This window comes from Tupaia chinensis, unplaced genomic scaffold (assembly GCF_000334495.1).
Source record: "Tupaia chinensis unplaced genomic scaffold, TupChi_1.0 Scaffold000515_1, whole genome shotgun sequence".
In the NCBI taxonomy this organism is placed as follows: Eukaryota; Metazoa; Chordata; class Mammalia; order Scandentia; family Tupaiidae; genus Tupaia; species Tupaia belangeri.
This window is the reverse complement of record NW_006160028.1, coordinates 4,954,568-4,977,604: the sequence shown is the minus strand read 5'-3', so window position 1 is coordinate 4,977,604 and position 23,037 is coordinate 4,954,568. Positions and strand designations below refer to the sequence as shown.

Genomic DNA, 23,037 nt, shown 5'->3' with positions numbered 1-23,037 from the left:
GAAATCACCCCCTCAGGGGGAATGGCCATGCAAGCATATGCGCCCAGCATGAGTTTTAAGCCACCAGGTCCTGGACTTGAACCATGGTTGTCCATGTGAGAGTCCAACAATGTAACCATTACGCCATCTGCTTGTCTCAGATTATCTTTAATTTATAACATTATTTTTTTTAATAAAAATTTTTCAATTTATCCTAGCGGAAAATATTCCAAATGTGGAAATAAAAAACTTTTATGAGAAAAAAATCTTTATAACACTCATTTAATAATAAACATAAGAAACAGTGTAAATATCCAATTCTAGAGAAATAGTTATGTTTGTGTTAACTTAGTAAATATTAGGCAGTCTTTAATTATTGCATTAATGGGGAATTTACAATAACCTAGAAATATTCTTTGTAGGTGATAATAAGTTTTAAAAAAGCAGAAAATGTAAGTTATCTACAATTACATCTATGTTGGAAGTATGCATTGAAAATATAAAGTGGAAAGAATTAGATCAAACTGCTAACAATGGCTAGTGGAACTGTAGGTATTTTTTCTTTCTCTTTTTAAAAAAAATTTATTTATTGTTTATTTATTAAAAAAAAATTTTTTTTTTCCATACGGTGCCTGTGAGAGGGAAAGACAGTGAGAGGGAATGTGAGAAATCATCCCCTATGAGGGATGGCGATGATATATCCCCTCTCTCCCTTCCTCCTTAATGTGAGAAATCATCCCCTATGAGGGATGGCCATGTCATATCCCCTCTCCCTTCCTCCTCTCAGAATTGAGGGTATACACATATATGTCTGGTATGATTTTCTTTCTTTCTTTCTTTTTTTTTTTGAGAGGTTTCACTATAGGGTGCGTGCGCTCGCCAGACAGATAGAGAGAGACAGAGAGACAGAAAGCAAAAAATCACCCCCCAGGGGGGATGGTCACGCCGCAATCCCATCTCCTCCATTCTCCTCTCGGGATCTTGGGCACACACGCACACGCGCCTGGCGTGTTTTAAGCCACCGAGTCTGGGATGCGAACCGCGGTCGACTACGTGGGAGTCCAGCGACATAGCCATTACGCTAACTGCTGGTTCCCATGTCTGGAATGATTTTCAAGCTGCTGGGTTGGAGCCCAAACTGCAGTCAGTCATGCGGGCATACATCAGTTTAGGAGAACAGAGGGAACCTGGAGGGGAAAAAACCAGCCCGGAAGTTCAGTGTCTCTTATTTCTTTTAACTACTTGAGTCTTCCCTTTCTCACAGGACAGGGGGTGGGGGACTCCCCAGCTCCTTCACCATCTCTTGTTATTTATTTTTTATTTTTTTAACCCTTGGATCTCAGCAGAGTTGAAAAGAAAATAGATGAAAACCTTTGCTTTACCAACAATAAGGTGAAAGATAAAATTCTGATAAAGCAATCAAGGAACTTAGAACAACTAACATTGACGTGTGGCAGTGTACAGGAGAGGTGTCTCACTGAAGGGAGGTGGGTGACACGGACTCCTTACCTTGAGACACCTTGTGATTGTGAAGTCCAAGAACCTGAGCCTAGAAGAAAAGGTAGGTGCCTGAAATGTGCTGGGGGGTGTGTGCTGCATTTCAGAAGCTCCTGAAAGCTGTGAAAGTACAAATAACACAGCTAGCAGACCCAAGTCCCCAGCTGGCCTCAGATGAGTGTTGGAGGTCGATGCTCCAGTCCTGCCCAAGTGGTTTAGCCATAAACAGCGACAACAACAACAATAATAATAAATCATTGTTCTATGTGGGAGCATTTCCAGTTGAAGGGCATTTCTCCCTTCCCTGTTTTATTTGCTTTGATGATAATTGTGCAATGAATGTACTGAAGACAGACATGATCCTAAACCCAGATATTCTGACGTGATGACCTAAGAGTAGCAGACCTTAGACAAACTCCAGATGTCCTGACTTCTAGGTCTTGTTCAGTAACTGGAATCAGACAAGTATAAAGAGGGTGAGAGAAGGAATGGGGATTAACAAACCTCAAGTCCGCATCATTTCTTTCTTAGGTAGGAAACAGACTCATTGAGCACGCGCCAGTGCCAAGTAGAACTAGGCCCAGGTGCCCTGGTCTTAGCGTGTCAGCGTTCTTGTTCGTTACTTGTTAATCAGGGTAAGACCGCCCTCACAAAGCTGGGTGAGGCCCTGAGGAGGTATTGTGTACATGCAAATGCTGGACACATGGAGAATGTGGGGGCCTGAGAAAGCTCTGGCCTTCCTGCGAGCTCAAGAATCCCACTGCTGCCAGGAAGAATTGCCCATTCTTGAGGAGGGTTCTGGTCAGAGAAGGGCAGCATGAACAAGGGAGAAGCCGACAGGGAGGGGTCTTGCCCAGAGCCTGGGAAATGGCATCCCGCAGGTGGGAAACCGGTCGTGCCCACCATCTCAGCGGGCACAGGGGTGGGGTGGGTGAGGGGGAAGTGTCTGGGAACCGCGGAGGAAGGAGAGCCTGGGAGGATTTACACTCTCTGGCCTGTGAAGGGCTCTGACTCCTCCAACCATTCACATGCAAATCCTTTCAGAGGCTGGGCCCCAAACAGATCAGTACAGGAAAATAGCTGGAGGACAGGAAAAAACAAAGGGTGGTTGTGTTCTTCAGCTGCAGAAGCTTGCTGTCTCAAGGTATGTCACAGTCAGGGCTGGGGTGAAGGCAATGATTAGGCCAGTGCTGAGCAGAGGGAGGGACCAGTGTCCTCTGGCAGAATTTCCTGGAATGTGTGAGCTGGTGTGTTTACTGGCCCAGCCAGTTCCATCCCTAGGCCAAATTGCATCCTCCGGTTTTTGCACAGAAATCCTTTAGGAGTGGGACAGCAATTGGCATAATGGCTATGTCTCTGGACTCCCATGTAGTCGATTGATGTTCGAGTCCTGGACCTGGTGGCTTAAACTCACACCAGGCATGTCTGTCCAAGATCACACCAAGAGGAGAATGGAGGAGAATGTATTGCAGTGTGGCCTGGCCATCCCCCTTGGGGTGGGGCTGATTTCTCACTTTCCGTCTTTCTGGCAAGCACTAAGCACACACCCTATAGCAAAAAGCTCTCCCTCCCCTGGAAAAGGAATAAAAAAGGAATCCTTCAGGAACACTGGCATAGGGACCAAATGACCTAGGTTCTTGGCTTTACTCTGCAGGTCACCTGTCGTGGGTCACTTTAATCTCCTGCTTCAGGTGCAGAAGCCTGAGTCTCCCACCAGCTTAAGAGAACCAACTGTGGGAACCAACATTTAGCATAATGGCTATGTCACTGGACTCCCACGTAGTCGACCGCGGTTCGTGTCCCGGACCCGGTGGCTTAAAACTCACGCCGGGCGCGTGTGTGTGCGTGCCCAAGATCCAGAGAGGAGAATGGAGGAGAAGGGATTGCGGCGTGACCATCCCCTCTGAGGGGTGATTTCTCGCTTTCTGTCTCTATGTCTCTCTCTGTCTGGCGAGCACACGCGCCCTATAGTGAAAATCTCTCCCAAAAAAAAAAAAAAAAAAAACCAAATTTTAAATTTTTTGGGATTTTTTTCCCCAATTTCAATAAAAACATTTTTAAGTATAATCATATAATTTTAGGGGGAAAAAAAGGGAGGGAGACATGCATAGACAAACAAACAAAAAAATCTTTTAATGTTTGCATTCTAATATTAATATCACCATTCTTGTCTTTTTCAACTATATTAACTATAGGTCTTCAGACTATTACTGAGTCAAATGAACAGAATCTCCCTGAAGAAAGGACTATGCTTCTGTTAAGTCCCCATCGCCAGATCCACATTTTATGAACATAATTTGATTACTAACCTCATCTGAATCCAGAAGGGCTGGAAGTGCTCTACAGAAAGAGGGAAATAATAAATTAAACAATGTAAAATAAAGCTATAAATGATTTCTAAAAGACAACAGAATATGAATGCTATTTAAGACTTTTTTGTAATTACTTGAAACCTCCATCTTACTAATGAATGGCCCTTTCGGGACAAAAAGGAATATGTTTTTGGGAGCACACCGGGCCTATGCTGAAAAGTCCCCCCAAAAAAAAAAAAAAAAAAGAGCCAACTGTTAACTTTTTAGGGATTTTGCTACCCTGTTGTTAAACACAGTCATTATTAAAAGCAAACTTTTATAAACTCACAAATAAGCTATACTAGACACAAATACGTTATACGACAACTCACTGCGTCCTGATCGTTTTAGCACTGCTCCATTTCCCGTGTGCTTTGTTATTAATGTGAGTTAATAACACGTGTGCTGCACGAGGTCCCACGGCACATCTCCCACCCTCCCGGCCCCTCTGGCTGTCAGCCATTTTCAAGCATATATGTCCCGAGGCCTCAGAATTTACAAACATGAAAGATGGACATTAATGTTCACGCTTAAAGGCATGTTTCATACAGGCTTCAGGAGAGCAGATGAGTCACTGGTGTAAGAGCAGCTTGTACAGTCTGCGTTGCCTGGCAGAGCATGCCAGCCTACGCCCTGCTCCCCAGCCTACGCCCTGCTCCCACCTGTACCTCTGTCTTCCTCTCTCATCACTGTCCCTCCAGGCACACTGCCATTCATGCAGTTCTTTAAACACTCCGGGCACACACCAGGGCCTTTGCACTGCATGTTCCCTCTGGTTGGAATGCTTTTCCTCCAGAAAGTCTGTCACATGGTGAGCTTCCTCATCTTTTTCAAGTATTTGCTCAATCGTCACCCTCTCAATGAAGTCTACTCTGAAAGGGGATACTGAAATCATAGTCCTCACCTCAACTCACGAAGCTCCCTTTTACCCTACTCTAGTTCGTGTCTTTGCTCACCAGCTTATCACTTAGCATGTAATTTACTTACGGATTCTGTTTAGTGCTTGTCGTGTTTCCTCCCCTGCAATGTAAGCACCGTGCTGGCAGGCATTTCTGTCTGCCTGAATTACTGTTGTATCCCACGCTCCAGTAAGTTGTGTGCACTCAATCGCTACCCCGAAATATAGCACCTTGGCATTTGAGAAAACTGCAGAAGTAAGAAGGTCACTCACTCCTTCCCCTCTACATTCTGAAACAAGTCACAAAACCTTCATTCAAGAGGTGTTCTCCTGGGCCAGCCAGTGGTATAGTAGTTAAGGAAGCTGGATCCCACATGGTCGACAGTGTGATTCAAGTTCTGGACTGAGCAGCTTGGAAAACACACCAGGCCTGTGTGCTTGCATGCCCCAAATCTCAAGAGGAGAGTGGAGGAGAAGGGGTCTAAGTATGGTCTTCCCCTATTAGGAATTCTTTCCCTCCCTCTCTCTCTCTTGGTGAGTGCACACACCCTATAGCAAGTTAAAAAAAAAGAAAAGGAGAAGAAGAAGAAAGAAGAAGAAGAAGAAGAAGAAGAAGAAGAAGAAGAAGAAGAAGAAGAAGAAGAAGAAGAAGAAGAAGAAGAAGAAGAAGAAGAAGAAGAAGAAGAAGAAGAAGAAGAAGAAGAAAAGTGCTTTTTCTTTTCCTAGGAGAGAAGAGAACATCCTTATTTCTGTAGACACTGGGACAAACAGGCCTTACCAAGTTCTCCAAGATTATTACCATTCAAACATATCTGTATCCTCCATATTTCTTCATGTATATATTTTTCTCTTGCTAATTTGTCTTTTGTTATAGATGCTTCACCATGAACCTAAAGATTCCATGACTATTTGTTTAATAAATACCTTGTCTCCTGTACCTTTTTTCTCTAAAAGCACACTAAAACAAATTCAAGCTCTGCTTTTTAATGGTGTTTCCAAGGACGTGCACCCGTGTGCACACACATCCCAGAGCACCCTACCTCACACTCACTCACCACATTCTCTGCCCTAGCACTGGCCCTTCCTCCTGTTTCCCATCACCCTGGAGCCTACGCTGCTTGTACTTCCTGCATAAAATGAGTTTCTGTCACACTTTCCAGAAGCTCATTTACACATCTTGATTCCTCTGAATCAGTTGCAACTGGTGTTTGAAACCTATGTCCCTGGAGTGCAAGAACCTGGACAAGGACTACAGTTGAAATTCAAGAGAAATGTTTATCCATTTCTCATTTCCTTCTGGGTCCAAGGCCTCCTGTTCACTCCCAGAGAATTAACAGATCTGCTGCAGCAGCTGGGGTCAGATGCAGCCCAAAAGTCAAGGGCATAGTCTAAATAAACACTGAGCACCACTCAGAAATTAGTAGTCTCGGGGTCAGAGGAGCTCCCTTTGGGAAGGACTTATCTCTCAACTGCAGAGCAGGATGCAGACTGACCTAGTATGGCCTGAAAGTAGGGCACTGAACTGGGAGTTTTAGACCATCTGAACCGGAAGGACTCGGATGGCCCAGCTAGTCCGATTCCCTCATTGGTCAGATGGAGAAACTGAGGCCCATAAGGGAGAGGCGACTTGCCCAAGATCTTAGCAGGAGTCTGACTGATTTCTAAGCCAGAGATCTTTCCTTTGCACACACTGCCAGAGACATGAGCTTTTTTTTGCTTTGCTCTGGGACTATGCTTGCCCCTGGAGAACATAGACATGGGCCCTGAACTCATGGGCTAACACTGTGGTGGGAATGACCTTGAGTTCATCATTAGAACTTGTGTGCAGCGAACAGATAAATCAGACATGTTCCCCTCCCTTGGGGGGTTCAAACTCTTTCCTTTTACTATTATAAAACATTTTTCCTTTCAGTCAGGATAAAAGAGAAAGTTCTTTAACAAAAATTGTACAACCGGGCTCGCCTCATAACACGGTAGTTAAGCATTGTGCATACACCCTGACCAGATGGAGAAATGGAGGAAGGGGGATTGGGACTTGATCACCCTGCCCAACGGAGGATTGTTGGGGGCTCTTTTTGAGAGCTGCCTTCTCCCTCTTGCTGGTAAGTTCACACACCTGCTAGCAATTAAAAAAGAAAATATGTGGACAACATAGGAATCTTAAATCCTCAAGATTTTTCTGTTTCATTAAATTTTCCCAAATTACCCTGACTGGTAAAGCATTGCCTTAGAAATAATGCATAGCCATGAGGCATATCAAGGTCCCTTCTGGAATAGAACCTGTTCTGAGAAGAATCCATGGAGAGACAGAACCACGACTTGTTAGTAAGGAGACCAGGGATCACGCGAAATCCAGGTTTTCTGTTGAGGCTTAGACAAACCCACTTGTGCCTCAATTTCCTTTTCTGTAAGTTAGGCACTATAATCCTGCTTTCTCTAGTCTGTGAGAATTAAAGGGGGAATCAATGAAAAATCCCCATAAAATTGGGGCTACTGCAAGGTGAACACAAGAAGAAATAAACTGCCTCCTTCCTTTGAACAGTCTTTTCAAGGAAGCTTCCACAGATTGCCAGAAAAAGACTGAGTGATATGAGCAAGATTATATGCAGCCAGTTAGGGACAAGTTAGAGCAGAGGAGAAAACTGACGCTCATTGAGCCCCCAGTGACACCACGCAGGGGTTTTGTTTCTTGAACCCTTGCTGTCATGACCACTGCAGTAGGATTTGTTGTGCTAATTACATACATGTTGAGCATATGTAATTAAAGAATTTACCTCATTTAGTATTTACGCTAAACCCACAAAATAGGAATTGTCCTCATCCCATTTTACAAATGGACTCGCTGTCGCAATCCTCCAACCTCCGGTAGTTTTTGCCATAGGGCTGGCACCACCATGCCCCGTATTACACATGGAGAAAGGAAACCAGAGTGGGGTTGAGCAACTTTTCCAGTAAGGGGTGGAAACAGCCCTGACCCTGGGTTCGACTGGCTCTAAATCCTGGGCACAACTTCCCTTTGCTATTCCGATTCCTCTTACACCTGTCATTCCATTTAAATACCCCCATAACTGGTGAAGAAGTTATTTTGTCCAGTACAATTTTTTATTAACCGATGGTAAATTTAATGCTTAGAGAGAGGGAGAAGCTTGGCCAAGTCGTTTCACTTAGTGACAGAGAAGGGAGTTTACTCTGATATTGTCAATTCCCACCTCAAAATCGAGATCAGCATTTCCAACTATATTCCAAATCTGATAAACTTTGACACATTCTACAGTTTTGTAATCTGTGCTATCTCTTTATGTTCCTGATGTCCATTTCTGGGGAAGTAGTCACTATAGTGTCATAACCTGGGCTAAAACCTGACTCCTCCTGTCCCTCCTCTCACGCACAGCCAGCTCCTGTGGAGTTTACCTGCTTGTATCTCTGCCTGGGCTTCCGTGGGTCTCCTAGAGGCCTGTGGGCTTCCTTGAAATATATACTCTGTTCAACATAGCCAAAATGCCCTAAAGAAATTTTCACCAGCTTTTCCTTAAATAGGTATCCTTTTCAGACATTTTCATCTTACTTTAAAAAATTTTATTTATTTAATTTTATTTATTCATTCATTTATTTTAATTTGACTAGAGAGAGACAGAGAGAGAGAGAGAGAGAGAGAGAAAGCCACCAGGTCCAGGACTTGAACCATGGTTGGCCATGTGGGAGTGTCCAGTACCTTAACCACCATATCACCTTACTTTTGTAGAGACTTTGGGAGAAAAATATTTCACCTTTCTTACTGTCAGAGAAATAATGGTAAACAAGGAAGCTTTAGCAAGGGGTAACTTTCAGGAATGGTGGGAACCCCACATACAGGACCATCTCTATTTGGTGCCAGTTGATGGTTGGCATACATGAAGCTGCCAGAGTTGCCAGATTTAAAAAACAAATGTAGAAATGAGCTTTTGTATAAGATTAAACATTTTATGTAGACATTAATCCATTTTTTTCCCCAAAACACTGTGAGTCGATACTAAACCAGCCAATAAAGTACATGTGTAGAATTAACCCGATCTGTTGACCACCTGCTTGTGATTGGGTGTACATACTTCAACATAAACTTACCTAGCATTTTCTCAGTCTCTCCCCAGATGATCATTCTAGGCTTTTCTCTCATATCTCCCTAAGTCATGCCAATGTCGACTACTCTCTTTTCTGTATCCTCCCATGCTTTTCAAGCTCTGTGACCTCATGGTAGCACTGTTGAGGCATCTGCTTAGGTAGCTACACTATTGAAATTCTACTTACCCTTCAAGACTTATCTCAACCATCAATTATTTCTGAAGTCTTTCCTGACCATTCAGAAACCACCACTCCCGAGCTTACATATTGCCTCATAGTCCTTGCATGACTTTGTCTGGGTTTACTTTACTAATTATGTGATAGCTCGTACACTATGATGCTGTAAATTCCTTGAGGATGTGACCTGTCCTAACCATCTTTTTGGGCCCAGTCTTTGCTATAATGCCTAGCTAATGATAGGTTTTTAATAGAATTTTGGGGCTTTATTCCTTAAAAAAATATGTATTCATTGAAAGATTTTGAGAGTGTCGTAATAAAACAGTATTTTTACAAAGTCTCTCTGGATGGTTATAGAGGGTGCAAGAATGGGGAGGGACTGAGATTTGGTAGACATTTAGTAAGCGATTGAAATAGGCCACATGAGAGGAATGAGAATAAGAACTAAGTAGCTAACAGTGGAAAGGAGTAAAGGAATAGTGAAACCTCAAGAATCCCAGACTAAGAGAGAACAGTGCCACTGTAGCATATGAACAGTTGATGCTAACTGAACTTGCAAATACAATGAGAGAGAGGGAGGAAAAGATAGAATAAAGACTGAATGTAGGTAACTCTTGCCTCTTTTTCCAATGAACAGATGCCATACAGAAAACGTGAAAATGGGTACATGGGGGCCAGCAGGTGCTGGTAGTTAAGATGCTAGATTCCCACAGGGCCGACCACTGTTCATGTCCCAGACTTGGAAGCTTGAAAATCACACTGAGTGTGCGTGTCCAAAGTCCCAGGAGGAGAAAGAAGGAAGAGATTGCGGTGTGGCCATCGCCCCTAAGGAATGATGTCTCACTTTCCCACTCTCTCTCCCTTTTCATCTCTCTCTGGCAAGTGCATATGCCCTATGGCCAAAACAAAAACAAAAGAAAAATGAGTATATGAATCTGCTCTTCACTTGGTGGTTCTGGTTTCTAAGTAACTATACCTGTTTACACATGAAGGATCTTCGAAAGGTTCATAGCAAATGGTATTATGGAAATAACATGGTGTCTAATTTTTTTTTCACCAAAAAGCTTGGACTTTAATTACATGTTTCTACAAACTTTTAAAAGTATCCCTGTAACCATAGCTCCATGGTGCTTTTCTAAGTACAGGTAGGTCACTTCATTTGGTACTGTAATTTGTTTCATTTCTGGGAAAAAGTATTTTCTGGACATACTAAAAAATAGTACTCTACTATATTTAAGGGATATTTTTTTTGAGAGGTTTTTGCTATAGGGCACGTGTGCTTGCCAGACAGACAGAGAGAGACAGAGAGACAGAAAGCGAGAAATCCCCTCCCAGGGGGGATGGCCACGCTGCAATCCCTTCTCCTCCATTCTCCTCTTGGGATCTTGGGCACGCACGCACTTGCGCCCGGCGTGAGTTTTAAGCCACTGGGTCCGGGACATGAACCACGGTCGACTACGTGGGAGTCCAGCGACATAGCCATTATGCTAACTGCTGGTTCCCTTCAAGGGATTTTTTAAAGAGTAAATTTGACTATAGACAATATTTGTCTTACATTAGAACTTAAAAGCCTAAGCATTCACAAGTGGAAACTCTGCTATAATTCAATTTATTTAAAGGAAGAAAGAACTAAGAGTCTTGAGATGTAAATTTTGGCCCATGCATGACTTTGGTGAATGAATCAGCGTTCCTGGTTTTGGAACACGATGATGATGGAGGTAGGCCGTAATTTCTAAGGGCTTAGTGAATAGGCCATCAGGGTTAGGTATATCTTAGAGATCATCTCTTTCGACTCCCTGAATTTGACAGAGGAGGAAGCAGAGTCACTGCCAAAGGTTAGTTAGTGTAGAATGACACCAGAACGAGGCCTTTCCACTGTCCAGCAGGGTCTGTGCTCTGCCCTTGGCCTGCCACACTGAGCAGCCATGACTCGCACACCTCTTCTGTACACTGCAGCTACCCACACATTTGCCATGCACATTGCAGGGAGGCAGATGCCACCGTGCCGGATGCACACGTGCCTTAAAGACCAGGGGCTGCGGGAAATCAGACCTAAGAGGAACTTTCACCAACATGAGCATCCGGTCATCAGCCAAGGTCCCACTCTTCCTCAGACTGGTCAGTTCAAGGCCAGCAGTTCTGCCATGTCACCCTCTTGGGCATGCCTGGGAAGGGCAGCTATGGGCTTGCTCTGGGTTGGCAAGGGTAACTGTGAGCTGGAAGGTCCTTCAAACCCACTTCTAGGCCTGTTAGGGGAATTCAATTACAGAGTAAAAAAGCCTCAAAACAGGGCATGTTATCCTGTCAACGGGAAATCAGGGGTATCTCAAGTTGCTTGGCAAAGGACAGGCAGGATAGGTTTACAAGTTTGATTCAAGTACTATGGCACCAAAGCATCCCACCAGACTGCAGACTCTAACTGGAGTGTTTATGGCCGTGCAACTTGAAGAAGTTGGCGGTTACAAACATGCGATTACCATTTTCTGGGCTTATTCTAACTAGAATAATGAGGGTTCAGTGAGGTCGTTTGGAAAGTTCTGGTAAAAGGATTGGGATTAGAATGCTGGGACTTAAGGTACTTTAGGGGTCATCTTGTCCCACCCTCTTCTAACAGATGAAAAAACAGAACTTGGGAGAGGGATGTTGACTTATCCAGAGTCACGTGACATACTCATGCTTTTGTTCCGATAGAAAGGGAAGAGCTTTTCTCTCATTCACTGCCAGAAAAAACACATATTTTGATGACTAGGGTTGGGGTCAATTAGAAAAAGTGAACAGGTTTCAACTATGCATGTCAGGCTTCTGGCTTTGGGAATTCAGAGGTAGATAGCTAGCCCTCTGCCTCTTCTCTGGTTTTCAGTCTCCTCTTCTGCCTTAAGGGAACTTGACCAGGGGCCAATTTGAGAGTAATTCCTCAAGATGCTCCAGGGTGATCAAGGAAGAATGAGTGAGCAGAGTAAGCTTCAGGGCCGCTTTGGACCTGAGCAGCTCCACCTCTGTCTGTTTTCTATATTGGGCCTAATTGAAGATTTGTTAGAAGAAAATGTTCACTAAGGAAAAAATATTTTAAAAGCAAAAATAATAACAATCGAGGACGAGCCGAGTCTCCAGAGCAGCCCTGCCGCCTGACATTCTGTGAATTCTTGACTCTCCCAAGGAAACTGCTGAACACGTGTGGACAAGGGCATAGGTCCTGTCTCCGTGTGCACCAGCTGTCAGTTGATGAGGGTGTAGCATCCTGCAAAGGGAGGACTGCTCGCGTCCCAGGACTGCTGGAGCCTCTGCAGGAAGGCTAATGCCCGTGCTAGCAAGATATTCTGAGTCAACTGTGCAAGCACAAGTGGAGAAATGTATCTGCTCCCCTTGTCCTCATGTTAAGCCCTTCTTCCAAAGGAACTGGAAAATGTGTCTGACTTAGAAATGCAGGTACTACATGGCCCTTCAAGTAGGCAGCTCAGTCCCTCAGGTGCCTCGAATAGATTACTTCTCTGTGAGCCCAGAGATCCTGCTTTCTAGGCTCATCTCTTTGTGAGGGACCCGATCTTTTGTATCAGAGTGTTCCCATCATCTCTAGCATGGAGCATTCAAAGAGAGCAGCACCTCCCCAGCTGTGGTTTAGGAACACTGGCAACATCTGGAGACAACAGGAGGGGAGCTGCTACTGCCATCTACTGAGTAGAAGCTAGGGATGCTGGCAGATACTCTGCAGTGCTCAAGACAGCTTTCCACAGAAAGAATCACCTGGCTCACAAGGTCACCAGGGCTGAGAACACCATCCTGACGTGGAGCACCATGGTGTGTTACCTGCAGACGCAACATACGCCATGGCGGCACTCCATGGGTGAGCTGGCGCACAGTAAGGCCCACATAGCTGCTTTTGTCGGTCCTCCTTCCTCCTCTCCAGTGGTCCCTGCACTCCCTACCTGTACTGCGGCTCAGGGGAGCACAGCTTGTGAGCTTTGGTGTTGATCAAAAAGCATAGGATTCAAAGTCGCAAGATGTGGGTCTTACCAGCTGTACAACCTTGGCTGTGTTGCTTAACTGCTTGGGTTTGCTTCATTGTCTATGAGATGGAATAGTTGTTCCTGACCTCCTAGTATTGCTTTAAACTTTGGCTGAGTTTATATGTATGAAAGCACCTTATGAACTCACTACTTTGCTGTTAATCACATATTCTAGTTAATATCACGCTTATTCTTGCTGAATTTTTAAAGTGAGACTAAAAATACCCAAAGCCAACTCCAGCGCTGTTTAATGAGAACCTCTTACAAGAAGCCAGAGAGCTTAGAAAGTAGGTTCTTGGGTCTCCTTATTTTCTTTGGACTAGAGATCACGTTAATAAATTTGATCTCTTAAAAATAATCTGGTCCTTTTCAGCTCCACTTTTAACAGAGAACAGTTGCCTACCCGTAGCTTTTTCTTTTGAGTTTTTTCTCAATTCCAGGGAAAGGCATTCTATGCTGTGATCATCTCCGATTTCTCCCTGACTGTGCCCTTTGCAGTGAAAATGCAAACACTATAGCATGACGTTCACGGCCGTGGAATCACACCCTAACCTGCCCCTCCAACCTCACCTCCCACTGTTAATAGCACATGCCCTAGACTTCCCAAACACATTACCGTTATTTGGGGGGTTGGACAATGCTTTCTAACACCTCAGCTTTGGGCATAATTAGGGCTCTGATTACTGCTTACTCTGGAGTCACTACCCTTTTTTGCTTGAGATCTTGGAGTAGAGACGCATGTGGAAACATTAACAGCTTTGAGAACATTAAAAAAAAAAGCGCGCTGCATTTACCCGAGTCACACCTCACTTTCTCACATGGTCTGGTCTAGTTTTACCCACTTAGCTTGCACCTGGAACACCACCCCTGACCCTCCTTCATCACATTGTCACCTCTGTGTCTCCCTCACTAATGCCACCCCATGAGGGTAATGACAGTGTCTAATTCATCTTGGTTTCTCTAACTCCCCACAGAGAGCCTGGCTCACTTGGAGAACACTGGGAGTCTTACCTTCACATAGTCATATTCACAAAGGTAGGAGGATTCCAAGTTGAAGTGCATGAAGTAAAGCTTGATCCGAAAGCCCTCCGGGACAGTTATATTCCAAGTCACCTCCGAGTCACTTGGATAGGAGTCTGGGTAACCAGGTGACTGGATCTGGCCAAACATATTGTTCAGCTCCACAGTATGGGCTGAAGCCTTCAACAGGAAGAAGCACAGAGCTTGACAGAGAAGAAGCCTCCTGAAAGACATGACGTAGATACAGTCTGCATTTCTGGATACAGGTCCCCACATTTAACTAAATCTCCTCTGGTCTTGCTTACTCAGTCTGAAATACTGAAAGATACAATTAGGTCACTCCTAAGATTTCTTCCAATATTGTTCTTTTAGAGATTTGATGATAACATTATTAAACATTTCCAGAAAGTACTATATTTGGGGCTCTGCCATATCATTTTACAGTCAAAAGTGTAACTTCCATCATTAGGAAAGAGTTGATCACTTCTTCAGTTTAATTTCTTCAGTTTAATGAATTCTTTATTCATTGCTTTAAAAGATTAAGTAATAATAATATGGCAACAACTGGGCGAGACTTACACTTAGTGATGGAATGCGTAGTACCTTAAACATATTTAACATGTCGAAAGGGTTTACACAGTCAGTCAAGGCATGCAAAATCTCAGATAAAGACAGAATGAGTAAAACAAGTTTTCTTCCTCTTGTTAAGTGTTCAAATGAAAATATCAAATACTTATCATTTATTTCTGTAGGAATCAGAGATAATAGACTGTTAAAACAGTTGCAAAAGGGACACGGGAAATTAAATAGAACTTACAGAGCACACCAAATGATGCAATAATGAAGCAGAATGGCCAAGGCTGGTCAAAGCCCTGGAGGTCGGTATACGCCACACCAGGCCTCTCTAAGGCCCCTCCCCCTGCAAGGCCCAAGGACCTTGAACGCAAACATCCCTGGCGTGGCTCAACATCGCTTCTCGTCAGTTCTTGCTTTCATTTCTGATTCCCATTCATGGTATATTGCCATCTACCAGTTCCCTAAGCCTGAGGCTTTGCCAATACTTTATTTCATCTCACATTTAATAGTCATCAAGTCCTAATTATTCTGCTTCCCATACTTTGGAAATCCATCGCTCCTCCTCTCCGGTCAACCACTGAATAGAAACTTTCTGTCTGGCCTATTGTTGTAGCATCGTAATTGATCTTCCTGCCTGTACTTTAAGTCATGCGGCGATCTTCTCCCAAAGGTGATTTTCTTATTAATTTATTTTATTTACATTTAGTCACTGTACATTCTTACAGCACACAACCTGGTTTTTCCCAGCATGAGTACAGTGCATATTAGTCAAGTCAAAGATATTACCACATACATTATCATCAACAGATACCTTTTCATTTTTGTGTCTATTAAATGTTTTGTTTATTTTTTCCCTGATCCTTCCTGCTCCCTACCTACCTCCTCCCATACTATCTCTATTATCTACACAAAAATTGATTTTCTTTTCTTCTTCTTTTTTTCGGAGAGGTTTTTTGCTATAGGGCGCGTGCGCTCGTCAGACAGACAGAGAGAGACATGGAGACAGAAAGCGAGAAATCACCCCCCAGGGAGAATGGTCATGCCGCAATCCTTTCTCCTCCATTCTCTTCTTGGGATCTTGGGCACACACACACACGCGCCCGGTGTGAGTTTTAAGCCACCGGGTCCGGGATGTGAACCGCGGTTGACTACGTGGGAGTCCAGCGACATAGCCATTTCACTAACTGCTGGTTCCCTTTTTTTTTTTTTTTAATAGAGATTTTTGCTATAGGATGTGTGCACTCGCCCGAAGAGACAAAGACAGAAAGCAAGAAATCACTGCCCACCCCCGCCCCCGGGGGGGGGGATTGCCACCCTGCAATCCCTTCTCCTCCATTCTCCTCTCAGGATCTTGGGCATGCATGTACATACGCTCAGAGTGAGTTTTAAGCCACTGGGTCTGGGATTCGAACTGTGGTTAACTATGTGGGAATCCAATGATGTAACCATTATGCCATCTGCTGGTGCTCCAAAACTGATTTTCTAAAACTCAGATATCCATGTTGCCCCTCTGTGCCTGCAGGGTAAAAGTCTGTTCCTGGTGACTGAGGAGCCCTTTCTCGTTGGGGCTGATTTGTCAGGCCAGTTCCATCTGAATGTCAGCCAGGCAGGCCTTCTGTTATCCCGGAGATCTGCACGCCCTTCCATGCTTCACCCTACCGCACATGCCTTGCGCGTCCCTCACCTACTAGCGTCTTACCCTCCGTCATTCAGCTGAAAGCTTTCCAGGCTATTGAGCATACCCTCATTTCTCCAGATCCCACAGCTCCTTGGACACACCTCTATGAGAACAGCTATCACGCTGCACTGCTCCAGGCTCAGCCTTTGGAGTGAAATATGCTTGGGCTCAGATCCCCATTCTTGGACTTACTGATTGACAAAACTTGGCTAACTAGTCTGTTCATGACCCCCCTTTCCTCGTATGTTAAATACGATTATAATCCCTAATTGGTAGGTTCATCTAAGCATTAGAGACAATGTATAAAGGACTTATATTATAGAGTCAGGTATATGATAGACTATAAATGAATAAAAAATTGAATAGAAGTGATACCAGAGTCTTAGCTTAAACTGTCAATGCTGAGCCAGCCCCGTGATGCAGTAGTAATACACCACTCAAGGGAAGCTACAACATGGGAACCATGGTTTGAATCCTTGACCCAGTCAGCCTGAAGCACACTGGGCACAAACGTGAGTGCCCTGGATCTAACGGGCTAGAGGGGATCGTGGTGCAACTGGACCCTGTGAGGGGACTCATCTCTCTCTCTTTTACTCTCATGTGCACATACACGTGTTCAGTGTGGGAAGAAGTCAGTGCTGGGAAAGTACACTAGCATCTTCAGATTAAGTTATATCTTTATTTATTTAATTTATTTTTTGAAAGGGAGATTTTAGCTATAGGGCGCATGTACTCACCGGAGTGACAGAGAGAGAGAGACAGAGAGACAGAAAGCAAGAAATTACCCCCAGGGGGATGGCCACATCACAATCCCTTCTCCTCCATTCTCTTCTTGGGATCTTGGGCATGCACGCACATGTGCCTAGCGTGAATTTAAGTCTCTGGGTCCAGGACTCAAACTGCAGTCAACTACCAGTGACGTAATTATTACGCCATCTACTGGTCCCTGGATTAACTTAACTGATTAAGAAGTTGTTTCACTCTAATAACTCCCTGCCTATGCATTCAGCTGCATATATATGTACATACAGATATATGTGAAATTTTGAATATGTAAATAAAGCAAGATAACGACACACATAGATTACCTATCTCAGGTAATATGTGCATAGAAAGGATATACACCAAGGTGTTAAAGTGGTTGTTTCTAAAATGGGCATAAGTGTTTCTATTCTTGTCTATATAAATGTGAACATTGGTCTTGAAGAACCATGTGTTATTTTTTCAATAAAAAGAAAATAAAGTTATTTACATTTTTCCAAGGCCTCTTGGAAAAAAACAGCAACAGGTGAGGTGCTATTAAGAAATGCCTTTGTCCAATAGCCAATGTCAATATTATTTTAATCCCATCTGTAGAGGGAGGGCCCCAGAGGCAGAGAGAAGAGAAGGCAGTTGTCCAGTGAATGGGTAGGAAAGCTGAGTGCAGAAACCTCCACTTTTAAGTGAGAGAATGCACCGATGTGGCCAGGGCTGGGAGTTTAGACTTAATCATGCTGAAGAGGGTAGAGCATGGTCCTGGGGCCGAACAGCTAGATTCAACTGCAGGCTCTGACTTTGCTTCTTCTACTTACCCTACGACATCAGGAAGGTCTTTGCTTCTTCACTCATTCGTGGCAGTAATAATAACTTCCCACAGGGCTGCTATCCCCCGGAGGGCTGGAAAGGCTTTGTTAACTGTCCAGCCTAGGCAAACAGTTACGATTACTCTACCATGCTGCTTCCCGAAAAGCAGGAGTTAGGAATGAGCTTTGGCTCCAGAATCAAACTTCCTGCAATAGCGACACCCAGATTATGCAAGGCTGAAAGGTCAACTTTCTCCATGTCTGCTTTTTCCAGATCACATTGAGGAGACTCGGAGCCTCCTCAGGCCAGTTCTGTCAAGCGCTGGTGGCAGACAGCCCCATCTAGCCCAGAGGCCCAGCGCCATCTGTGGTAGGCAACTGGTCAGCGTGGGAGGAAGGCCTGTGCGGCTTTTTATTCTATTTTGTTTGCATCTCAAAACAGTCTCAAACATATGAAACAAATATCTCCTTTCACAAAATGGGCTTGAGCATATGCTTGCTTGCTTGCTTTAGGGGTTGTTAATCGAAGAATCTAAGTGGCAGCTTTCAGTCCTCATCACACTCCCTGAATGTTTTTGGCTTCTTATGTGCCAGGCACCGGCTGTACAGTTTCTGACACCTGTTATCTATCCTCCAGCTAATCAAAAAGTTTAGCTACATTTGCTTGAAATGTCAAAAGTAATATATAGAGCTGGGATTTCACAGGCTCCACTGTAGGAGCAGGCTATCAGGAATACATAAAAATGCCTGTGTGTGTCTATGCTTGTGGAATGAATAGAACTGTCTCTCCTCTTCATTCAAGCCCCTCGCTTCAACCTAAACAACATCAAGACTCTGTTTTTGAGTTTAAGAGTTGAAAGGACTGCATAGATCCCAAACACAGCATTGTTATTTGACAAATGATGAAAAGACACCCCAAGGAATGTCACATCATGCCCAATACCATATGGTGAATTAACTTCAACAGAAGAAGGGAATAACAAAGCTCACAAGAAACGCTGGGTCCATGCCCATATCATGCCCAGGCATTTGGCCAAAGCAATTAATCCTGTAAAAAATAATTTAAAAACACATTGGCTGTCTGTGGAAATTTAAAAAAAAAATTACTAATGCTTCTGGTATAATTGGTCTGGGTTGAGGCCTGGACATTGGCAATTTTTAAAGCGCCAAGGGTTATTCTAACATGAAGCCAAGACTGAGAGCCATCGGTGTAAAATACTATGCTTGGTTGAGAGTAGTGCAATGTAAAAGAAAGAAAAATTCCCAAATTTAGAAGCCAAAGACCCAAGATTGAGGCTGGGCCTTTTTAAAACCATGAGTGTGGCTTTGGGCAAATTGTCTAACGACTTTTATTCTCATTTATCTGTAAGTTCTTACCTCATCCAAACTCTGTAAACCAGGTGAGACAGTGACCATGAAAATGCTTTGTAAGACCCTTTAGAGACTTGTTAGTGGACCACTTTTCTAGTAGTGACTTCACTATTCAATAAGCAAATTCAATCCAACCAATATATAGTGAAGGCCTAATAGAAACAGACACTATGCCAGGAGCTGGTTGTACAGAGCTAAAGATACAGCTCGCTTACTAAGGAGCACTCTGTCTTGTAAAGGGCGGTGGACATTTACACAAGGAGATACTACAAAGACAGTAAGAGATGTAGGTCCAACGGACAGGGGAACAAAGGAGAGGCTGACTCTGGGGGATGGTGGTCAGGGAAGAGGAGGGGATATTTGAGCTTGCTTGAACACGCAGGTCTTCTAGCTAGAAAGTAAGAGGGAAGGTCATCCCAGGTAGAGTGTTGAGCACATACAAAAATGCAAACTGTTCTTCAGTCCTGCATGTCGGTGCAGCTGGGGCGCTGAGTGGTTGTGTGAGGTTTAGATCTTCAACAGGTAATTCCTATGCCATTCCATGTAGATAGGCATAAATCCCATTTTCTTTTGTTTTGTTTTTCAGAAAAAGGAAAATAGAGTTTGATGGCAGATTTAAATGTATAGTAGGCTTTAAAAGAACAAAGTTATTGAATTAGTTTTAAGGACTTGATTTTCTCTCTGAGCCACAGGTAATTAGAGTGCAGAGTTGAAATATTCTTGAAGCCCCTCATTGGCTATAGACCCAGCAAACTGGCTGGGTGACTTTGTATAAGAGGAATCAAATGGAGGCACTTTCTCAATTGAAAAGAAAATTAACAAGAAAAGAAGACTTTAGGGCTTTAACACATTTGCAGTGTTTCTTCTGTGTGTGTGTATTTGTGTGTGTGTGTGTGTGTTGTGTGTATTTTTACAAGCATTAATACTTATAAATAATAAAGCTAATTAGGGTGATGGAGTTTTCAGACTTGTAGAAGAAGAGACCTTGTTAGGAATGTCTGGTAAGAAATATCAAATAAGATGAAAAAAAAAAAAAGAAAAGAAAAGAAAAACTGAAGGGCTTAAAACTGATTAGAATTTAAAGTCCTAGGATTTGAAACTCCAAAAGCTCCTTTTTTAAAAAAGGAAATATGGTATCCCTTTAAGAGCCATTTGGTGCAATTCATAGCCTGATTCATGCCACCAGCTGCCTCTGATTTCAGCGAGAAATGCAGAAATGTACAGGGAACTGTAAAATGGGGACAGGTTTTTAGTTTTCTAAATTGAGGTTTAACTGGCAAACTTCTGAAGGTTCAAGAAACCACAGAGCCGAGCTGTGGGAAGCTGGTTTCTTTTCCGGTCAGAACAAATAAACACACAAACACATATTTAAGTCACAAAGTGTTAGAGGAGATAAATCAATGCTTTTTGCAAAGCAAGAAAATTAAAAGTCAGCTTTGCGGGCAACTGGAGGAGTGTCACATTCGCCAGCCAGCAGCACCCAGGGCTGGCAGGGGAGAAAGCTGAGCTTCAGCAGAGTCCGGAGGACCAGGATTTGCACAAAGTCTCCCGTTTCAAGTTGCATGTCTCTGAGTCCCAGGGAAGGCTCCCAGCCCGCCCACAGCTCCCTTTGCAGAGCCCCAAGAAATTGATGAGACACCTCCTCACCACCAGCCGCAGGACACACAGGTGAGACGTCCAGAGACAAGGTCAGACCCTCCCTCCCAGCTACTTAACACCTGGTCCCCGAAAGGGCACCATGCCCTCTCCTGCTCTGCCACTCACCTCATTTTTCTGCTTTGGGCGCTCCTAGTTGCCTGGACTTGGTCCCCCCAGCCAGACTTCTCTGTTGAGCTCGTCCTGGTGTGGTGTCAGCGATGCCTTATCTTTGTTCTGAGGTCCCTGTGTGTCTCTGGAATTGGCTGGCATTCTCCATTCAGGTCACGCCTTTCCCTGCCTGCAACAGATCCCCTCTCCCCCTCTCTCCCTATGGCTTTTCCTCTCCTCTCTCTCTCTCTCTCTGCTCTGACTGGCTCTTACACACAGGAGGAACCTGACAGAACAGAATCTGCCTTCTTCCTTAAAAGATCTGCTCCTCCTGCTCCCTCCTTTATCATGTGTGTCTGACTCCAGCCTTTGAGAGAAAATAGCTAAGAGGCTCAGATAGGCATTTGCATCACTGTGTGTGTGTGTGTGTGTGTGTGTGTGTAGAATGAAGGGGGCAAAGTTTAATTTCTCGTCAGTTTCCCTTGGCTATAATTTTCTGTGGTTCTTCAAGACACCAGCGAAAGAACACCAATTAAACTAAGAAGGCAATTCTAGCATCTACACTCAGAGAAACAAAAATATCAGATCCCAAAGCCTTAGTCTGTTTTCAAACAACCACAGGTTTTCCTGTGAAGCGAGTGGCTGGCCCAGAAAGTGAGGAAGCACCGTCTTGCAGTTGGCTAGTTGTTCTTCCCCACTTAAAGGCAGTACTGGCCATGTTGTTTACCAGCGCAGAGCGGGCAGCCTAGAAAGCCCGCCGGGCACACGGAGGAAGCCTGGTGCCCCGTGCCCAGAGACCTGGGCCTGCATCCACATCTGTAACCGTGGTTTGGAGACAAACGCCACACCGGTTTGAGCTGAGCGGAATAGTAAGAGAAATACGACAGTAACAACCGAAGCGGAATCGGAATAGGATGTCTGGGTGTGGGTTTTCTGGAGCTCTGTTTCTGAGTCCAGCACTGTGCAGGACACAGTATCACCCCAGTAGCTTTCACTAAGTTGTGAGGGTTCTACTATTATATGTCTCTTGCAGATGAGGAAAATGAGGCTTGGAAAAACGATACAATTTTCAAGATTATCCAGCTATTTGTTACTTTCTACTGCTGCTACCACAAATAGCTAAACCTTATTGAGCATGCATGCCAAGCATCACTCTAAACAGTTAATGTATTGGCCGGCAGGTGGTGTGGTGGTTGGCACACTGGACTCCCACATGGCTGACTATAGTTCAAGTCCACGACCTGGTGGCTTGCTTTCTCATTTTCTCTTTCTGTCTCTCTCTCTCTCTCTGGTCAAATTAAAATAATAATAATAATAATAATAATAATAATAATAATAATAATAATAATAAATAAAATGAAATAAAATAATTCTAAAAAAATTAATGTATTAATTCTCTTCATTTATCTCTATAGGTGGGTAGTCACATGATCCCATTTTCCAGATGAGGAAACTGCCCAGAGGGGTTGAATAACTTTTCCAAGTTCACACAGCTAGAAAGTGATGGAAGAATTTGAGTTCTTACCCACCATATTACACTTCTTTTCACTAATACCTTACAGTACACATGGAATTCTAAACACACACATAAACTCACATCACACACACACACACACTATTCACCAAGGAGCTCAAGTTGAGCCATTTTGAAAGAGCATTAAACTCAATCAGTTATAATCTTTCTTTTCTACCTTCTGGCTGTGCACTTTGGGTACAGTACTTAACATCTCTGATCCCGCTTTCTCATTTGGGAAATGAGGGTTGCCATGACCCTTACATGATATTATGCTTGTGGAAGTGGTTTATTTAGTTGTCCTGTGGGGTGCAAACAGGCTACCAGCCACTCTAATCCAGGTGGCAGATGTGCATCCTTCATTATACGCCCCACTGGCACATTTGGGGAGTCCTGGCTTGACTTTTGCTGGAATTCTTGCTCCATTTTCTCTCCAGTTTCTCTATTTTAACACTTTCGAATGTCAGTCTTGCCAAGCTTGGCATTATTAAGAGGCTGTGGTTGATAAAGCAAGTGCAAGTACTTGAGAGGAGAAAATGTGTTTGAACTCAGGCCCTATTTTAGCAA

General features: G+C 43.8%; 1 protein-coding gene across 2 annotated transcripts in view; it reads right to left on the bottom strand.

Moving 5' to 3' along the window:
* MASP1 (MBL associated serine protease 1) overlaps positions 1-21,341 on the bottom strand; it is a 77,015-nt gene extending 55,674 nt beyond the window's left edge. Inside the window, exons 1-2 of one of the 2 annotated variants that reach the window (XM_006156737.3) lie at positions 20,976-21,341; positions 14,016-14,247 (exon numbers count right to left, since the gene is read on the bottom strand). In XM_006156737.3, the coding sequence (XP_006156799.1) occupies positions 14,016-14,247; positions 20,976-20,980 (237 nt within the window). In that variant the 5' untranslated portion in view covers positions 20,981-21,341. The remainder of the gene's footprint in view (positions 1-14,015; positions 14,248-20,975) is intronic. The other variant, XM_006156738.3, reaches the window with a different exon arrangement.
* Between the last annotated feature and the right edge of the window lie 1,696 nt (positions 21,342-23,037).